This window comes from Mustela lutreola, chromosome 6, assembly GCF_030435805.1.
Source record: "Mustela lutreola isolate mMusLut2 chromosome 6, mMusLut2.pri, whole genome shotgun sequence".
NCBI lineage: Eukaryota > Metazoa > Chordata > Mammalia > Carnivora > Mustelidae > Mustela > Mustela lutreola.
The window spans coordinates 155,801,781-155,823,279 of NC_081295.1; the positions used below are offsets into that span (position 1 = coordinate 155,801,781).

The 21,499-nt window shown below is 43.9% G+C and overlaps 1 protein-coding gene across 4 annotated transcripts; it reads left to right on the forward strand.

Annotated features, from left to right (window-relative positions):
• The first annotated feature begins 3,803 nt into the window (after window positions 1-3,803).
• On the forward strand, window positions 3,804-21,055 carry TRIM38 (tripartite motif containing 38). 4 transcript variants are annotated; one of them, XM_059179524.1, is made up of 7 exons: window positions 3,804-3,948; window positions 5,707-6,141; window positions 8,096-8,191; window positions 10,071-10,301; window positions 11,279-11,301; window positions 11,398-11,510; window positions 18,921-21,055. In XM_059179524.1, exons 2-7 carry the CDS (start codon window positions 5,737-5,739, stop codon window positions 19,442-19,444), a joined length of 1,392 nt encoding a protein of 463 aa, XP_059035507.1. In that variant the 5' UTR covers window positions 3,804-3,948; window positions 5,707-5,736; the 3' UTR covers window positions 19,445-21,055. The 4 variants fall into 4 exon arrangements, with proteins under 4 accessions (XP_059035507.1, XP_059035506.1, XP_059035508.1 ...); XM_059179523.1 differs by lacking the exon at window positions 3,804-3,948 and adding an exon at window positions 4,095-4,214; XM_059179525.1 differs by lacking the exon at window positions 3,804-3,948 and adding an exon at window positions 4,161-4,214 and having other exon boundaries at window positions 5,597-6,141.
• Window positions 21,056-21,499: the final 444 nt, after the last annotated feature.

A 21,499-nucleotide genomic window follows, 5' to 3' on the forward strand; every position in this document is an offset into this window, starting at 1 on the left:
CTGTCTTAAGGATGTCTCTCCTAACATTCTCCCCTCTGCCCAGTCTGGGATCACACCTTGCATTTAGTTGTCATGTTTCTTCAGTCTCTTTTAATCGGGAACAGTTCCTCACCCTCTTCATCTTCCAGGACAATGAGTTCTTAAAGGGTACAGGCTGGGTGTTTTGTAGATTCGTTGGATTTTTAAACCTCACTGCAAAGTGCCCTTGGGGCCCAAAGATCTCTTGGCATTGGGGTTCAAAACAGGTGGATGGTCATAGGGGCCAGAGAAAGGGTCTGATCCAAAGGCTGATGGTCTTCTTGTCCCTGCATTGCTGTATCAGTCATAGAGCTACGGATGTGGCAGTACCTCCCTGACCCTGAATGGTGTTGAAGATGTTGAGGAGTCTTAGGGGTAAGAGACTCTTGGAAAGGGAGACTCGTCTGTGAGTGAATTTAGCTGTACTAGGAGTCAGGGGAGGGTTTTAGTCCATCTTGGGGCAGAATCCACCTCGGGGTAGGTTCTGTATGTAGGTAACAGGTCCCTAGGACCTGAACTTAGGCTGTCTGGGCCAAAGGGAAGAGCCTAGCTTGGGATAAGCAAACCGAGCAGATTCTCCACCTTCCCCCAGCACCCCAGCTCAGTGGTGGTTATGAATTTTCCCTCCATGTAAAAATCCTATAAAGGAAGTATGCAGGGAGAGGGGAGGAAGGAGATATGAATTCTGCTAGTTGCCTCACTTATGTTGGTCCCAGATTTATGTGAAAATAAATCTTGGTTCTGGAACCTCACTGTATTCACATAACATGGAATACTTTTAATGACTCTTGACCTTTTCACTATAATTCCTGGCCCTCCTCTTCCCCTGGTGAACTTTCACTTCTCCTTCAGATTATGACTCCGAAGTTTTCAACTCTGAAGAAGTATCCAGATTCTGCCAGGAATTGCATGCTCCTTTATTTTTTTTTCTCAACTTCAACACTTTTTACTACCTTGTTATAACATGTAGGATATAATATTTTTTACATGTTTTAGCTTTCTGGAAACTTTATAGGAAATAAATTATCTCTAATATAATTGGTATGTCCCCAGGGTCCAGCCTAGTGTCTGCTGTAGAAAAGCTATTTAATAAGTACTTATTGTGTGAGTAAGTCATTTAAAAATGACTGTTTGGAAGTAAATGCCTTTGTTAGCCATTTGAAGTCACCTGTAAGAACAGATTACATTTACAAATCTTTTTAATATTGATCAAAAAAGTAGTTACGCTTTCTTAAAGGCAAAACCATACAGACGTAAGACACCAAAAACGCAAGAGTGCCATCTGTTGATCAACATGTAAGCAAGGAGGTCACTAAGATGCCATGTAAAATACATGCAATTTTCGATAATGTGCCCCATATGTAGGTTATATAAAATGTGAAAGAAAGATGGAAACAAAATTAATAGATGTTGCTATGTTATTTTTCTAGAAAATATTTTCTCCTAATAATCCATGTAAAATGTAATAATTTTATTTTTTTAAGATTTTATTTATGTATTTGACAAACAGATTACAAGAAGACAGAGAGGCAGGCAGAGAGAGGAAGGGAAGCAGGCTCCCCGCTGAGCAGAGAGCCTGATGTGGGGGGCTCGATCCCAGGACCCTGGGATCATGACCTGAGCCGAAGGCAGAGGCTTTAACCCACTGAGCCACCCAGGTGCCCCAATAACTTTATTTTTCTATAATGATAATTTAAAATGCAATAGTAGTATATCAAGAAACAATATATTTAATGATAAATTATTAAAAGCTTTTTCCACCTATGCTTTTCCCCCAGATTAAGAATAAAGTAAGAAGCTAATTCTCACAACTTATGTTCACTATTGTCTGGGAGATGCCAGCCAAGTGTAGTATGGGAAAAAAAGTAAAGGTTAATATTAAATGTTAATGGTCTAAATATTCCAATTAAAAAAGCAAAGATTGTTAGAATCCATTAAAAAATGGAAGAACTAAACATATGTCTGCTAGAAGAGAAACATTTGAAATATAAAAAAAGATAAGTTTAAAATAAATGTGTAGAAAAAATGTACTATGTAAACAGCAAGCATAAAAAGACCAAGCATCTATATTAATGACAGAGTTGAAGACAGAGAGTATTTGCAGAGATAGAGTGATATTTTGTATTGGTAAAGGGTCAGTTCAGCAGGATAATGTAATGATCATAAATGTGTATGAGCTTAACAACAGAGCTCCAGGATACATGGAGTAAAAAATGGAAAGGATTAAAAGGAAAGTAAAAGATTCTACTATCACAGCTGGAGATTTTAATATTCTTCTTTCAATAATGACGGAATAACTAGATAAAATATCAGTAAAGACGTAGGAGATCTGAAAAACCATATCCATCACCTGGAATGAATTGACACTTACAAAACATTATACTGAACATCTGCATCCATGTTCAAGTTCACGTGGTTATATTCATTGTGATAGACCACATTCTGGGCCATAATACAAGTTAATAAACTTGAAGGGATTTTTTTTTTTTTTTAAGATTTGTTTATTTATTTGAGAGAGACAGAGAGAGAGAAGAGAAAGCACAGGCAGGAGGGCCAGGGAGAGGAAGAGACTCTCAGGGAGACTCCCCACCAGGGGTGGAGCCTGATGTGGGGCTCAGTCTCACAACCCTGGGATCAGGATCTAAACCAAAACCAAGAGTCAGTCGCTTAGAGACTGTAAGAGGGATCCCAAATGGGGAGGAGTGTAACTATAAATAGGTGGTCAGAGTGAGCCTGGTAGAGAAGGGATCCCTGAAGGAGTTGAGGGAAGGCACCCAGGGGTTATGTGAAGGACAACTATTCCCCAGAGAGGGACCGCCCGAGTGCGTGCTTTTAGAGCCTGCGGTGCCCCCTCTCCCGTTCCTGCATCCCAGACTCACAGGGTTGCACCTAGCCTCACTCTTTGGAGGAGAGGCATTTCCCCTTGCGGCAGCTCCTATGGGTCTCTCTCTAGGCCCATATTTGAGGGACATATCTCCGAAGGCTCATCTGCATTCCCCTCCTCTTCTAACACTGCGGGCAGCTCTCTCTGCACGAACTAGTCCCTCCTTCACCCAACAGGAAACGGAGGCAAGGTGCGCTGGCCCGCGGCCGTCGCAAGACAGACCCTGTCATTAGGTCGCTGCTTTTCTCTTGCTGTTATCTGTAGCAGTGGCAGTTTGCTTTTTTTTCCCCCCCCCCCGGCATCCACTGGCTTCCTTTGTACGATCCTTTGACCAGACAGGTTTGGAACAAGCTCTGCCTGGGTCCAGAGTCACATCCACGACAGTGAAAGTCATGGGGATCAGCAAGGATGCATCATGCCTCAAGGCCTCATTCTGGGTCTTCGTCTGTGCGCTGGTTGCCTCGGGAGAAGCTATGTCCTGTGCTGGGCGCAGGGCCTGCCACCACCCCATGTGCCAGCGGGACACGATGAGCCACTGGGCTGCAGAGCGGCCTAAGTCTCTGTGAGTAGCCCGGGGAGCACAGTGGTTCAGAGAGACCCCTGTCCGAGAAGGGAAGAGAGGAACGTGTCCCACGGTTTGGGACCCGCAGGACCCTGTGTGGGCGAAGTCCCCGGCCCCACAGCCTGTCCTCCATTGTGCAGGTCCCGTGACGGCCCCCGCTGAGGCCACTCGCAGCGGGGCTACGCGGGCTCGGGTTTGCAGTCCTGGGCCGTGCGTCCGGGCGTGAAGCGCGGTCTCCGCATCCCGGGAGGGCGGCCGAGGAGGGAAAGGAGCGAGGGACAGCGAAGTGGGGCTGGCGCGGGCCGACTGCGGGACACCCGGAACTCTGCTCCTGCCACCACCGCTTCTCCCACGCCCTTCAGCTGTTGGACAACCGCGCGCGACCTAAGAACAGCACCAACATGGGCCCCAAAGGGGGTCGGTGGCGGAAGGAGAAAGATCTGGACCCTCTGCGGGCTTCCTGATTCGAGCCGCTCTCGCTCAGGTCGCAAATGGCGGACGGGGTGATTCATTTCTCCCGACCCTTCCCGGCTGTGAAAGAAGGGTCTTCCCTCCCGCCGTCTCCCCTAACCCCAGTCAAGCTGAGCTCAAAGCTGGCGCCTCCCCCCCGGGACCCCGCGGGCGCCTCCTCCCGGGCGCTGGCAGGCGTCTCCTCAGACCGCCTTCCGGGCGCTCGCGGCCCGCCTCCCACAGCAGTTTCGCTTCTCAGTTCGCGGGCGGCGGGGCCTCGGGCGGCGGCGGCGGCGGCGAGTACGTGGCGGGCGGCGGCGGGGGAGGGTGGTGGGCACGCGCGGCTGGGCGGGGGGCGGAGATGCGCGCTGGGGTGGGGGGAACGCGGGGGGGGGGGGTCCGTGTGCGGGTGCCCGCGCCGCCGGGACCCTGCCCGCGTTCCCGGCGGCTGTCCGGCTCCTGCGCCCGCGGAGCGCCCGCCGGGCCTGGGGAACCGTGGGCTGCGCGGTGAGGGAGGGCGCCTGCCCGCCCGCCCCGCATGCTCGGGGCCTCCCGAGGGGAGCGCCGCACCCTGGCGCCGGGGAGCCGGCTGTGGTCCGGGGAGAGAAGCTGCCTGCCGGGGAAGGGAGGTCCCCGGAGGAAATCCGCCGTGACTGCGAGAGACCGGCCCTGGCTCTCAGATGCCGGCAGCCGCCTCGCAGCCGGAGCCGAAGCCCGGATTTCGTGTCTGGCCCTGTCCGTGCAGAGGCTGCTCCTCGCACCTCGGCGCCCCTGCCCGCCAAGGCGCGGGGCTGGGGAGCGGGGGACAGGGCGAGGTTCCCCAAGCCGCTGCCAGCCGCAGTGGGTGCCTCAGGTCAGGCCTCCCTGTCACCCGTCGTCGGGTCCTCGGCGCTGGACACCAAGAGGCCGAGCCCCCCGGAACATCTCCGGGGCGTGGCCTCCCACACGCCCTGGCTTCTGCAAACCCCCCACCCCAGTCCCCCGTGCTCCCGTCACCCCGAGAACCACGTCCTGGCCTGGAGGGGAGCTGGTCCCCTCCCTCATTCTGCAGGAGCGCTGTTCCCGGGGACAACCATTCTTTTCCCGATCTTTCCCTCAGGACTGAGAGGACAATAGCAAAGATACATTGGTTCTTCCGGTTGCCTAATTTGCTTTCGTTATTGGGGCTCCGTTGAGACATTATTGACCCGGTGTCTTTTGTCCCCCGTGGGGTGGGAGTGGGGGCCGAGAGAGCTGGCAGTGGGGTTCCAGCAGAGTCAAATTTGACGACCTCAGGGGACTCCTTCATGGCCACCCAGTTACATCAGGGTTGCTCGCAGTCCCGAAGAAACAGTTCTGGTGTAAGGATTCTTGATGTTTGTAGAGTAGGAGTTTCACATTCCCTCACTTGAGTTCTGTCTTGCTACAGCTTTGGTGAGGAAGCCTTTCTTGCTCTCTGTCTCTGTCAGTGCTGGGTCTGAGAAAACTGCACCCATCGAGTGTTGCATATGGGCCATCATGGAGCCTCCAGTGGCCCCAGCTGTTAAGCATATGGCTAGCGGGATTGAGAAACTGAGTTTTAAGTTTTATTTAATTTTAATTAATTTAAATATAAGTGGCCACATGGGATCGTGACTGCCATTTTTCACAACACAGCCTCATTTTATGTACCATCTTAGTCCCAGTCCATCTCATCTCTCTAGAGAGAAGACTCTAGGACCTGTGGAGGCTGGTGGCCTCCCACGAAGCGCATGGCTCGGAGGCTCAGGTGAGGTGTATTTCCATACCTGTGCATTTTCGTCCCTGCCTCTAGATCCCATATTGGAACTTGTCAGGAAAAGCCATGGCCTCAGCCACCAAGAAGATGAAGGAGGAAGCCACGTGTGCCATCTGCCTGTCCCTAATGTCTGAGCCCGTGAGCATCAGCTGTGGACACAGCTACTGCAATCAGTGCATCATGAGCTTCCTTGAGAACCAAGGCCCTGTGGACACATCGTCCAATACGTTCCCCTGCCCCCACTGCCGGGCTCCATTTCGACTGGCCAGCCTGCGGCCCAACAAGCAGCTGGGGAGTCTCATTGAAGCCATCAAGGAGATGGAGCACGAGATGTCATGTGAGGAGCACGGAGAGCACCTCCACCTGTTCTGCGAAGACGAGAGCCAGCTCATCTGCTGGCGCTGTGAGCGGTCACCGCGACACAAAGGGCACCACACAGCCCTCATCGAGGACGTATGCCAGGACTACAAGGTGAGCGTGTGGGTTGGCAGGCTTTGGCAGGTGAGGCTCCCATGCTGCTCCCTGGGGACCGAGGTTATTTAGCCTATGACCTGAGACGATGATCCTGAAACATACCTGTCATCCTGTCACCCTTCATGTCACATCTTTCGTGATATGAGAAATAGTGTATTGTGGGTCCTCACTTGAGTCAAGTCCTGACCGTCCATCCTGACCTTCAACAGGGGGGGTCCCACTCTTGCCCCCCTCCCTTCTTGCTTGCTACGGTGGACGTTTCCTGCTCTGGATCGCCATGTGCTCGGACGCACACCTGCCTGTGTTATTGCTTTGCCCCACGTATGTAATTTTAACTGTGAGCGAGACCATATGATGTGCTTTGAAAACACAGGAGACAAAGACATACAACCTTTTAGGTATCCTACAGTCCGGTGGGGAAGACAAATCAGTAAAAGAGGCCACGTGGAGTCAGCTGGTTGGATGGGGACGAGGGTCACCACGGGCTGGGCAGTGGGTCTGAGCAGCCTTTCCGGAAGTGACTCCTGAAGAGCACGTAACAGTCAACCACAGGGAGAGGCCCGGAGAGAAAAGAGGGCGTTCTGGGCAGAGGAGACCATAGGTGCGAGGGCATAGCCAGGGCGGGGGGTGTAGGGAATGCCAGGTGATGGCCTCGGAAAGGAGGTTGGCCCGGAACTGTGGTGTCAACTCAGAGTCTAAATCGCAGCCCAGAGTGGTATTGCCCACTGAGGGGTGTTATTTGCAGATTGAAGGATCAGGTTGACATCGAAAAGGGCATTCTGGCCTTTTACTGAAAGTGCAAGGTGTATCCAGGAGTAAAATTCAGCTTATTCCTGTAAGAAGGGGAAAGGGATAGTTTCAAGCAAGATTTAGGAAGGGGAGCTAAAGGATTGGAAAATGTTGATGGAGGATGAAGTGGAGGGAGAGGTTTGGGGCAACTCCTGTTTCTCACTCAGAAGCAGTAAAGAAGGCTGGCCTTTGCTCTAGGGAATGAAGAAAGGGCGCAGTCCTGCTACCTTATTCCCTCCCTGTCCTGCCTAGGTTTGAAGAAAATGTCCCCAGTGTGGGGCTCTTTGTTCCTGCCCCTGTGAGGTGGAGGTGGGCTTATAGTGAGGTTCTGGGTCCCCCGGATAGCATTGGCAATACAGTCTTTGACAAGTCTCCTAGAGCCCTTTCTCGAGAGTACTCGAGAATTAACGAGTGTGCTCACTGAGTTTACAGAAGACAGGGGCTGATCTTTTAGAATTGATCGCAAGCAGCAATTTAGGTCAGCTGCAAATTCTTTTCCATGGAAATGTGAAAAACTGTTTTGAAAAATCTCCCCAAAACTTGATATAGATACAAAATCATTTTAGCTTGGCTTCACGAATTACCACTCTTCGAAGATAGCAGAGCTCCCCTCCGGCGTTAACTGTTCCTGGTAACTTCAGCGGACACCCTGGTCTTCCCTTCCCAGCTGAACATAACACATTCAGAATTCCCTGTGCATCACCCTGGCATGGGTTATGTCTGGTTCAACACATTATTTTATAAAATCTTGAAGATGATGATGAGATGTTCTGTGTAAAGTGTTTCCCTGGCAAGACCGTAGTGGATATGGCTCAGGCTCTGGGGTAGCAGACAAGGTTGGAACCGCATCTCAGCTCCAGCAGCCACTCAGAACTATCTATGAGGGGGTTACGGCACTCGGGCAAGTTATTTAACCCCTTTCTAAGCCTCAGTTTCTGCTGCACAGAAATGGTGTTAAGAATCCTACCAATTGCTCTGTGCCGCCAAGGGGATCAAATCTGTGATTGCACATGCAGCCTTCGGCGTGCTTCCTAAACTACTGTAATGACTCAATGTGTATTCGGTGTTATTCTAAGAGTCTTGGAGGCCTGGGGTTCCCCTTAACGTGCCTAATGGAGAGTTACTAATTGAATGGACTTTATTCACCCGTTTTTTCCTTCAGGAGAAGCTTCAGAATGCTGTGACAAATTTGAGGCAACTAGAAGAGGAGTGCACGAAACTGAAGTTGTTCACAACAAAGCAGATAAGCGAATGGAATGTAAGAATTTGCGTTTATTGTTCTCAAGTTCTTTTCTACCCTAGAGTGCAGGCATGGGGAATGGTTGGCAAAACACAATGATAATTTATTTTTAGTAAACCAGACCAGATGAAACCCCAAAAAGAAACCATTTTTTTAATACCTCTAGTTGTCTACATCTGTGAGACTTTGTTTCCGATCCCTTCAACTTTTCAATAGTAATTGGCTAGGATCCCTGATACCTTACAGAAAGTAGAATTGGTATGTCTAGTTTAGTTAGAGCCGTCATTGACCAGGCTTCAAATTTGAAATACCTCAAAGTGCCTTCCTGGTTTGAAGGCCTTAACTTTATTGCTTCGGCACACTTACCACAGTGCGGGCCGTGGCTCTCAGCCTTGCAGGTTCAGAAGTCAATCTTTGTGAACATTAAGGAAATAGAATCACTCCAGGTTGAGACTCATAGTCCTCAAGCTCATGAGGTTGGTAAAAGAAGTCTATCTGATTTATAAAGAGGGTCACAACTTTGCAAGAACCTATACACTTCAACTGCAGACTTGGAGTCTCTAAGATGATCCCATGGCTGACTAGTTCCCCATGATCAGAGATGCATTCCTTTATGGAAGTATTTATGTAACCCATCAACTTGTAGCCAAGTGCCTCAGCCTGGTGGACCATTTTGCCTCTCTCAGGGGTCTCTTCCTTCCTCTGCCCTGATCCTTTGTGTGTGGATGCTAAACTCCCCAAGGATGCTGTCACTTCGCTCATTTCTGGGATCTTGGGCCATGGGTAGGATCTTGATTATAGCTAATATATACAGAAACCCCATCCATGACCCTTCCAGCACATCCTCTCAGTTATCAAAACACTGTCTGAGTTGGGGAAGCACTAGTGGAAATTGCAATTCTCTATCTCCTGAATTTGAAAGCCTGACCCCAAAAGACTTATATCCCTTGGCTTCTGTCAGTTTTACACGTGAAGATGATTACTTGGACCCCGGACTGGTGGTGAATATTTCTCAGTTAACTATGATAAAAGCCTGCCACCCAGACCTCCCCCTGCTGAAACCATGGACTTCCCTACTAGCCTGTTTTTTTGAGTCCAATCTCCATGATGTTTATTACAAACTGTTGCTTCCAGAAATTCCCTCAGGCTCAGAAATACCTCCTTACTTCCTGAATAAAAATTCAGGTTTTTTCCTCTGTTACTGATAAAGTATTTGACCTCAGCTCTAGTTCCGTGATTAAACTATCTGGCACTACTGCCCCTCCTTCTTCCTGCATCTTGGCTGAAGAAGAAGGAAATCGGTCAGGTGACTGTCGAGAATCCTGACAACTCTCCCACATCTCAGTGCTTGCCTCCTAGGCATGACTCGGCGGCAGGCAATCTGTGACATTCTTCCAGCTCTAATGACTGAGAAAACATTCTTCTGTGTGTGTTAAAATACACATAACATAAAATTTTCCATTTTAATCATTTGTAAGCATACAGTTCATTGGTGTTAAGTACTTTAACTATCACCACTGTCTATGAATGGGAACTAATAGTGGAAACTGAACTCTGGAACATTTTCATCATCTCAAGCTAAAACTCTATACCCAATAAACACTAACTCCCCATTCCTTTCTTCTCTGTAACCCTGTTCCACTTTCTGCCTCTATGAATTTGGCTAGCATAGGTAGCTCATATAAGCAGAATCATATAATATTTGTCCTTTTGTTTCTGGTTTATTTCACTTAGCATAATATCTTCAAGATTCATCCACATCATAGCATATGTCAGAATTTCATTCCTTTTTAAGTCTTCATAGTACATCATTATCTGTATACCATATTTTACCAATTCGTTCATCGATGGACGTTTGGCTTGTTTCTACCTTCTAAGCATACTCTCTTGACTCTAGGAGAAGATAGATATTGAGAAACAAAAAATCCAGTCTGACTTTAAAAATCTTCAGAGCTTCCTACAAGAAGAGGAGAAGTCTCATCTGTGGAGGCTGGAGAAAGAGAAAGAGCAGACTCTGAAGAGACTGAGAGATAACGAGGCCACTCTGGAACAGAAGAGCCAAGAACTCAGGAGTCACATCCTGGAACTAGAGGAGAAATGTCAGAGCTCAGCCCAGAAATTGCTGCAGGTGGGGCTGTGCCCCCGGGGGAAGGAACTCTTGAGCTATTAAGAGAAGAAGAGGGAGGGAACACGGGCAGATTGGTGAGGCCTGCCTCCCTCATTCAGGTGGCACATGGGCATGAGGAATTGAAAGAAATGTTTCTTTGAGGTATACCTCAGCATTGGGTGGCCTTTGCTAGTCTATAGTGAATCACAAAAATCTGTATCTGTGACTCGGAAAAATATAGCCCTTCTGATGGATATGGTGGGGTCCTTGGCTAAAGGGAATCATGGGGTAACTTTTGCTACCATTTGCCTCTGATTCATGTGCACAGAACCCTGACTGTCAAACTGCCTCCTGAAGCCCTCCACCAGCTGACTGGTGGGCCAAAGAGTGGGACAGCCAACACGAGGGACAGTATTTTCCCTAATTCGCTTGTAGAGCCCTCCACAGCTCTATGGGGCCTTCTTTCAGCTGTATGAAGATCTACCCCATTAAGATAAACTATGCCTGAGCTATTAGTTCTAGTTCCTTCCAGTAGGACAGCATGACTGCTGAACTGCCCTGTGACACCCGCTGCCACCATCTTAGTGGGCCATTCTCAGGGGCTGTGCACGGATTCACCGCTAAGGACCCATAGTGATAGGTGATGTGGGCTCACTCTGAAAGGGATTAGGTCACTGAAAGCAAGTCTTGCCAGAGGAAGCACGGGCAAAGCTCCTCCGCCTCGTCCTGAAGCATTCCACAGGCTGTGATTGCAGACACCATAGCTGCCCACAGATCTCAGCCAGAAAGACAGCAGACTCAGAGGCTGATACACATCCTGCCATGCTGAATATCCCAGATGGCTGGGGTGGGAATCCTTCTGAGTATCCATCAGGATTTGAGGCTAGAGTCCGTGTCTTCACTTCTTTGGAAAGAGCATATATAGAGAACAGCCCCATGCTCCAAGCCTCATGAAATACTGATGTTTCTACTTACTTTTTGTCTGTGTTTCTCTGTAGGATGTGAAAGACACTTTGCGCAGGTAAGTCCTATATGAGCACACGAGGGAAGGGGTGTGGGTACATAAAGGTGAATGGGCTGTCTCACTGAACGAGTCCTTGGCCTCTGCTTATTCTAGGAGTTGGGCTATGACATTGGAGAGACCAGACGCCCACTCTCTGGAGCTTCATGCCGTGTGCAGTGTTTCTGAGCTTTATTTTGATGTGAAGAAAATGTTAAGAAGCTATCAAGGTATGTGAAGAAGCCCTGAATGCTTCTGGATGGAAGGTACCTGAAGTCATAGCCATGTTCACTGCCAGCCCCCTGGGCAGCCTCACAGCCAGAGAGGTTGTTTAATGGTTTTCAGTGGCTCTGTCTTGCCGTCCCCTTGTTAGCATGCTCTAGTGCTTAGACAGGACACAGCGTACTGGTTATCTGTGCGGACCTTTTGCATTCCTGATCCCCATGTATTAGCTGGGTCATCCCAGGCACATAACTTCTTCAGTTTCCCCAGCTAAAAAATGAAGATATGGACAATCCCTGCTTCATTGGGTTATCATGAAGAGTAAGTGTGTCAACATGTGTCAAGTGCTTAGTGCAGTGTCTGGGATATAGTGTTTGTGGTTAATATTTTAGTCAACTCTCAGAGCAATGTAGGAAAGATCAGTGAACATTATGGGCTTTGATTCAGATGGTTTCAGGACCTTGACCCAGACAACACAGACGGTAAATATTAGAACCATAATGAAAACTGAAATTTACGAATTCCAAAGCCTGAGCTTCTGGATTCATTGATTCTATTAATCCATGCTTTCTATATTTCTGCAATATGTTATTTATAATTACAAAATTTAAAAAGCTCCAAAAACTGAAAGCTTTAAAATTTGTTTGACTATAAAATCAGACCTAACCTAAAATGATTTGGAGATTGTATTATCTCTTCCAGTGAACAGATTTAATAGCTTAAAACAACACATACATATTTTCTCATGAATTTTGGGGGTCTGAAATCTGGGCACAGCTTAGTTGGTCCTTTGTTTAAGGTTTCACAAAGCTGCATATTAAGGTGTTGGCCAGGCTGGGGGGAAGGATTCTCTTCTAAGCTCACCCAGGTTGTTGGCAGAATTCATTCATTTATTATTATGGGGCATAGGGCCCTGGCTTTTTGTGAGCTGTTGGCTGGAGGCTGCCTTCAGCTTCTAGAAGGCACCCCTCAACTACTTGCACATGGGCTTCTCAACATGGCCAGTTACTTCTTCCAAAGTGAGCTCAAGAGAGTGTCTCTAGAGCATGTCTTTTAGAAAGATGGAATCCCACATAATGAAATATAATCTTAGGAGTCACATCCCATCATTTTTGCCATATTCTGTTGGTCAGAGGCACTTCACAGGTCCTGCCCACACTCAATTGGAAGGAATTGCATAAGAGCACGAACACCGGAAGGCAGGGACTCTGGGAAGGCCAAGCCAAATCTAACAATACATAACAACAACAAAAAAAGAAACCTATTGCTATGATCAAGTGGGATTTATTTCTGGGGTGCAAAGGTGGATCAATATTGGAAAATCAAGAATGTGATACATCACAACAAAAGAGAAAGGGTAAAAAAACCACATGATCATTTCGATAGATGCAGAAAAAGCATTTGACAAATTATAATATCTATTCATGATAACAACCCTCAACAAAGTAGGTTTAGAGGGAACATACCTCAACATAATAAAGGCCATATATGAAAAACCCATCACTAACATGCTACTCAATGGGGAAAAACAGAACTTTACACCTACGGTCAGGAACAAGACAAGATTTCCACTCTCCCCACTGTTATTCAACAGATACTGGAAGTAGTAGCCACAGCAATCAAACAAGAGATACAAATCAATTAAGGAAGAAGATTTTCACTATTTGTAGAGGACATGATACCTTATATAGAAAACCCTACAGACACCACCAAAAAACTACTAGAACTACTAGAACTAAATTTAGTAAAGATGCAGGATACAAAATCAATATACAGAAATCTGTTGCATTTCTCTACACTAATAATGAAGTAGCAGAAAGAGAAATTAAGGAAACAATCCCATTTACAATTGCACCAAAAGTAATAAAATACCTAGGAATAAATTTAACCAAGGAGGTGAAAAATCTGTACTCTGAAAACCATAAAACACTGATGAAAGAAATTGAAGACAATACTAACAAATAGAAAGATATTCCAGGCTCATGGACTGGAAGACTAAGTGTTGTTAAAATGTCTATAGTACCCCAAACAATCTACAGATTGAAGGCAATCCTTATCAAAATACCAACTGCATTTTTAACAGAGGTAGAACACCACTCACAAAAAATTTTGAGTCCAAAATGCATTTGGACCCAGGGAGTTCAGATAACGATTATGGACCTGTATTTATTTTCCCCTCAAGTTAGCAACAAACAATAAGAACAGCTACAAAACAAAGCAACTCTGTATTTGATCCTGTAAAGAGATTCAGGAAAGGAAAAAACAGGATTCCCTGCAAATCACATTCAGATCACTGAGCTGATTTGTCTACTCTTAGCTTTTATAGGATTACAATATTGTGCAAGTCAATCTCTTTCTAAAACGACCTCATCTTTTTACTAGATAATCCCCTTTCTTTTTTAGAACCCTTATTATTAAAACTTTTCTTGTTTCAAAAGTAATACAAATAAATAGTAATCAGTCACACTATATAGATAGATACGAAGAATAATTCAAGGTTTCTTCTACCCTTCTCTAATCTTACTTCTCCAGGTTACAAGAGTTATGTCTTTTTCTGGTTTTATTTTATTTTATTTTTTTAACAAACATTTACTATATAGAATGTCACTGGTTGCTTTCAAAAGCTAATATTCCATGAGTACATCACAATTATATGTAACCATAGCCCTACCATTGGAGCTTCGGGCTGCTTGCAGCACTTGGAGATCACAACATTGCTTCAGTAACAGCGTGGGCCATGCAACCTTCCATCCTTGCGTTTTCATAGCTGGAGGGCGCACATCCAGCCCTGGGCTCACTGGGCTTGTTGTTAATCCCAGTGCACATTACGCGGGCCAGTGTGGCAACATACAGTCTCACCAGCACCAGGAAAAGCAACTTACAGATACCAGGCCCTCTCTCCATGACAGATGAGGAAACCTTCACATATGTTACCTGTTTTATACCACAGTCCTCTCTGTAGGAAGTATTTTCACTCTATAGATGAGGAAGCTAAGACAGAGAGGCAAGGGATAAGTGGAAAGTCAGGTAGTCTCTCTCAGAACACTCTCTTAATCACTCTGCAGTGTGGCAAAAAAATGAATATGTTGTGTTTTTGAATCCATTGTTCAGTGGCATAGGCGCTGAAGTTTATGTCTAGTTGGTTTTGTTCGTTGCTGGTACACACCATGCCGCTGGGAACATTCTTCTCCATGGGTACTTGCATTCGGTAAATGCTTTCCTCTGAGGATATACCTTAAATTGAAAATGGTGATGTGTCGGGGTGCGCATTTAATGTGACTAGATAATTGCCGATCTTGAAATTGTATCAGTTTATATCCTGCCGACAACATAAGAGCACTGACTGTTTCATATCTCCCTGATTCTTTGCTTATAATTTATAATTTTTGATAATCTGATGGATCTGAAATAGTACCTAATAATTGTGGACTTAATTTGTGTTCTATGATTTCCCTAGCAAGGTTGAGCCTTTTGTAAGTCCATTAGCCTTCTTCTGTGATTTACCCATGATCTGCTCTGATTGAAGCATTTTTCTATTGGGTTCTTTCTCTTACTGACTCATGGCAACTTATCATGACTAGTATCTCTGGTATACATATGACATTTTACATTTTCATTCTATCTTTTGCTATATAGGGTTTCAAGACACATTTTCCTTCAAAGTCTGTGACTCTTGTTTCCAAAGAGCTCCGTCGTCATCAATGGGCATTGAATTTATCAATGAGTTAGTTGTATTGATAGGGTCATGTGGTTTCTCTCCATTAATCTGTTTATGTGGTGATTATGATAATTTATTTTCTAATGTTAAACCATAGTTGCAGTCTCAGGAAAAGCTAAATTTTTATATATATATATATATATATAAAACATACAGGAAAAGCTAAATATATATATATATATATATATATATATATATATATATATATATAAATAAAACATACAGGTTTGATAGCCAAATAATTTGTCATGAAGATCATTGTTGTGCTGCAGTTATGTTGCTCGATAAGGGTTAGTTGCATAGAGCAGTTAAACAAATAGTCCCCTGGGCAAACAGGAATCCTGACTTTAGAAAGTAAAGAAAGTGTAGCTGTCCCCGCATGTACTCTGATAGCATGACTGGGATGGAGTGATGATGGAGACAGTCGCTAGGTATGTCAGGAGAGGCTGCTTACACGTCAGACCTCCTCCCGGTTAGATGAGTCATATGCTTTCCTGGTAAGTGTCCCTCTGCAAACACCTTCCTTCCCCATTACTATGACTAATACTCAACCAGCTCTGTTGATGACAACGTTGTATGTTGGCTCCTCACCTTGACTTTTTGACTCTCAGTCTAGTTGGTAATAAAAACATCCCAGTCTTTTCATACAATTAGACACACAAACAGAATATTATATATCTAATAATATATATTAAAACATTTGACATATATAGGGAATTTATTTTTGATATAATATATTCCGTGTGACATCTAGTATATAATGATATATATCAGATGACTATTTAAATAATAATTATATAACAATTATATAATTAATATGTGTAATTAATAATATGTTATATAATGTAAAATATGTAATATGTATGATAAATATTAAATATATAACATATACATTTATACATATATAAAAAGTAAAGTAGGTGTGTAAAAATACAATTATACATACATGTAAAATTTGACTTATTATTTATATTATTTTGTTTAGGATTTTTATGTCTTTGTCTGTAAGTTACAGGGTTCTGTAATTCTCTATTCTTTGAAATATTTGATTTGAGATTACCATTTTCCCTTGACTGGTAGAATTTCTTTAAAAACTGACAAGGTCCCTTTTTATTTGGTGTATGTGCATCTTTTATTGGCTGTGGGTAAATTTTAAACTCCTTATTATATTTCTTTAACATTAGGCCTGTTCATGTTTTCTTTTTTCTTCTGAATGAATTTTACAAAGAACTGTTTTTCTAGAAAGTTATTCATGTTGCTGATGTTTTCAACTTTCTTAGTACCATAAAGTTTACCATAAATTCTCTTAATTTTTAAATTTCTATATTCATTCCAATTTTGTCTTTTTTCCTCCTTTGATAAATCTTTTTTGAGGTATGTCTATTGTTATTAGTCTTTTCATGAAAGCTATAGTTGGCTTTTCCCTCTCTATTGCATTCTTAATTTTCTTTCATTTCATTGGTTTATTGTTTAAACTTATTTTCCTTTTTAAAAAAAGTTCACTTTGGGTTTCTCTGTACTTTTTTTTTTTTTTTAAAGATTATTTATTTTTTTATTTAGAGAGCACCTGAGCAGGGGGAAGAGCAATGGGAGAGGGGGAGCCTCTCAGGCAGCCTTCCCACTGAACACGGAGACCCATATGGAGCTCGATCTCATGACCCTGAGGTCATGACCTGAGCCTAAATCAAGAGTTGGATGCTCAACCTGCTGAGCCAACCAGGAGCCCCATTCTCTGTTCTTTTCCTATTTTAACCTGCATAGCTAGCTCCTTAATTTCCAGCTTTTTTTTTTTCTAAAATAAGTACTTAAAGGTTATCAATTTTCTGGAAAATTCCACCTTAGCTTCATTGTATAATTTTTTAATATGTAGCATTTTATTATTGTTCAAGTCTGTATATCATCATATTATGATTTAGAAGCATTTAAATTTCCTAATATTGAGAATTTTTTTTTATTGATCTTTTTAAATTGATTTCTAACCTAATTGTATTGAGGTGAGAGAACATGATCTGTGCAATATAGAATCACTGGAATTTGTTCAGACTCACTTTCTGACTAGTTTTTACTCAGTTAGTACATATTCCATCTATACTGGAGAAAAGTACATATTCTCTGTTTAAAATTGCTGAGCTTTACATGTATTTATTAGATTGAGCTTGTTGGGTTGTTCAGATCTTCTATATCTTTCCTTTTTTGTCTGCTTGATCTATCAATTATGGAGAAAAAGAATGTTAAAATATCTCATGATGGTTGTAGAGTTGTCAGTTTCTCCTTATAATTCTATAATTTTTACTTAGTATATTTTGACACTACATTATCAGTGCATGCATATTTGGAATTAGAATATCTTCCTAGTGAATTAATGTATTTTTCTCTCTTAGGTAACCCTTTTCATCCTTGATAATACTCTGACTTAATATCATTTGATATAATTATATAACTGTAATAGCTTTATAACTATATTATCCATCCTTTAACTGTCAACCTTCCTGTATCTTTTTGTTGTATGTGTCACTTATAAGCAATCTGAGGTAAAAAATTTTTAAATTTTTTAATTAACATATAATGTATTCTTAGCCCCAGGGGTATAGGTCTGTGAATCACCAGGTTTACGCACTTCACAGCACTCACCACAGCACACACCCCCGCAAGTCCATAACCCCGCCACCTCTCCCGACCCCCGTTCCCCCCAGCAACCCTGTTTGTTCTGCAAGATTAAGAGTCTCTTATGGTTTGTCTCCCTCCCGATCCCATCTTGTTTCATTTATCTTTAAAAAAAAAAAAAGAATATCAATTGAAACCTCAAATTTTTTTGAATCAGGCTCGTGATAAGAACTGATCAGATAGCATTTAATAAAGGAATTACTTACAGAGGTGAAGACTGGGGTCACCAAGGAACAGTGAAGCAGCCAGGGCTAGGCATAAGTACGGAACCATCCCGTCCCTGGAGCCCTCAGAAGCAGGTGGAGGGCACTGTAATTGCAGGAGAGTGTGACCAGAGGCAGAGGAAGGCAGATCTCCAAGTGATAGGCAGTAGGGAGGGACTTGGGACTCTTAACTCTGCTTCTTTTTGCCCTGTGGTCTCCTCTAGTATTTCCCATTGGGTTTGGAGAGGACAGTAACTATGTCAACTCTGCTTAGTTCTTTTCCTTGACTCCTCTGAATGAGTAAGACGGTGGAGCTGATGAAGATGATATTATTATTTTTTCTTTTTTTAAAGATTTTATTTATTTATTTGACAGAGAGAGATCACAAGTAGGCAGAGAGACAGGCAGAGAGAGAGAGAGAGAGAAGCAGGCTCCCTGCTGAGCAGAGAGCCCGATGTGGGACTCGATCCCGGGACCCTGAGATCATGACCTGAGCTGAAGGCAGCGGCTTAATCCACTGAGCCACCCAGGCACCCTGAAGATGATATTCTTATCATTACCACTGACTGGGCACTTACTATATTCCAGGAATTTTACTCAGCACTGAACATACATGATCTCATTCAGTTCTCCCACTATTCTTTGTGCCAGATACGATAATTTCTACTTCCTACATAACAAAACTGAGTCTTAGAGAGTGACTTGTCTAAGCTGTCAGGGCTAGTAAGAGACAATGCTTGGATCTGAGGACAGGCTGGTTTTATTTAAATTAAACTGTGCTCCTGGCAACAAAAAATTATTTATTTATCTACTTACTTATTTATCGTTTTCAGTCAATGTGACTCTGGATCCAGATACAGCTCATCGGGAGCTCATTCTGTCTGAGGATCGGAGACAAGTGACCCGTGGATGCCCCCAGGAGAATCTGGACAATTCTTCTAAGAGATTTAGTATCTTACCCTGTATTTTGGGCTGTGAAGGCTTCATTTCAGGAAAACATTACTTTGAAGTGGATGTGGGAGAAGGAACTGGGTGGGACTTAGGAGTCTGTCTGGACAGTGTTCACAGGGACGTTGGTTTGATGCAGAAGCCTCAGTCTGGATTCTGGGCCATTAGACTGTGCAAAAAGAAAGGCTACTTAGCACTTACCTGTCCCATAACTTCCCTTTCCCTGGTGGAGCAGCCTCTGGTTGTGGGGATTTTTCTGGACTGTGATGTCGGACTTGTATCCTTTTACAACATGACCACTGGATCCCACATCTTTACCTTCCCAAAGGCCTCCTTCTCTGATACTGTCCGGCCCTATTTCCGGGTTTATCAACATTCTCCTTTGTTCCTGCCTCCCCCAGACGAGTAAGGAAAGAAGTAAAATCTCCTTCTTGGTTTAACTAGCATAGAAAATATAATGTTAATCCTGTGGGGGCAGAAACCTGGTCTGTTTTCTTCACTTCTTGTACTCAGAACAGTGCTGGGCTTTTAGTGGCTACATAATAAATTTGCTTTGAATGAATGGATAGAACAATGGGAAAAATACCACAGATGGTCAGCCTGAGCTGGGGAAGCCAGATAATAGCAATGATCGTGCATTGTCTTCTCCAACCCCCAAGCCCCGCAGTGGGTTCAGAGCTTTGATTTCCAAGAGTTTTGGGGTGACCTGCAGGGTGACCCGGAGGTCAGGAGGTCTGAGTTCTCCCAGTTTGTTCAATGCCATAGGAACTCATGGGTGGGGGGTGAGGGAAATTGCAGTTGTCCCTACCAGCTGTGAGAAAAAGCAGGAGAGCCAACAGAGTGACTCTTCCAACCTCTGGCATAGCTCCGATGACGCAGTGAGGACAGATGCCTTCCAGACCTGGTGAGCTCTGCCTGTTGCAGTAACACGTCACCTATGAGAGAAATTGGCGTACAGGGCTATGTTTCAAATGGGAAGGAGATTCAGAATAATAACAGATTTACTTGGTGGACTTGGTACTGGAAAAGAAGTTGGTATTTTCCAGACTGTGCCAAGCCAGCTATCTTAAAATAGTTTAAGATCTCAGCAAATAGTTACCACTGGCATGATCGTTGGCAGACTTTGTTATGATTCTTCTATGACCAAATAGACCTTAGCTCTAGCTGGGTCAATTTTGAAGAGAACATTCCATGTTCAACCTAAATTATCATGGCTGAGTTGACTAATGGTAAGATCATAGTAAAGTCAGCCAAGCCACAAACAACATAAATGATTGAGGTGTGATGGCTGGGTCTTTAGAAGCTGTCCTAGATTCTACAGATGGCGGAAGTGTGGCTAACAGGAAGCTGGTAAATTTGTGGAGGTTCTATACCAGCCCTGGATTCTATGGGTTTCTTGGGCTTTCTACATTTTCTGGACTGTCAACATGGGAGAGATATGAACTTGCTTCAGCCACTATCATTTTGGGTTTTCTGTTCAATGGAAACTAATCCAATCTTCCAGGACACAGTGAGTTGCTATTCCTTAACAAAAAAAAAAAAAAAAAAAAAAAAAAAAAAAAAAAAAAAGTAACCATAAAATCATCTACTCCTTATTTGTTTTGTTTCCATGTATTGAACTGGTGTTCTGTAACTTGCTGAACTTTATTTGTATATATGGGTTTGTTTAGATTTTCATTTCCTCTTGAATCAGTCAGGTCATTCAGTTTCTTTTAAAAAGCAATTTATCAAAGTTTTCAAATGTATTTGCACATAATTCTTCAAATTGCTCTCAAAACTAATATTTCCTGTCTATGCTCTTTCAGACTTTCATTTTATTTCCTGTTTTCTTTTTTAAAAAACCTCTATTACAGTAGCTAATGGTTTGTCTAATATAGTAGCATTTCTTCCTGTTAAGGACTAGCAGAACTTATCTTTTGTTCTATAACTTGCTTGCACTCCAGTTTCTCATTGTATCTTAATTTTCCTTATGGTTTACAAAGGTTTATTTTGTTAATAAAAAACATTTTTTTTAGTTGAACATTTATCATCATTCTTTCTTGCTTAGCAATCTAAGTGTTTAACGGTATGGACTTTTCTCTGAGCAGGGTACTCAGTTCTAGGCCCTGCCAACATTAGGAGGACACTCCGCACTGGGCCAGGCCACATTCCAAGATGTAGGGTGGAGAAAGGGACATAGATGTAGAGCAAAGGGCCTGCGGGTAACAGCTAATTTTTATGTAGCTTCCGAAAACCTACTATATGGCTTCCTGCTCGCATTGCATTAGCAAGAACCAATGGGCAGAGGCTGCGTGCAGTAGCCCGTTCGTATTTAGCCAGAAAAGAAGAGGGCCCCCAGTGCCCCTTCTTCAGACCTTCTAGACATCTCCTACTGCAGTTGCATGCAAGGTCAGTTATGTGTGGTGTCTGTGGTCCTGCAGCAGAGGACCAGGGACAGGGCACAGCAGGAAGGAGAGACAGCAAT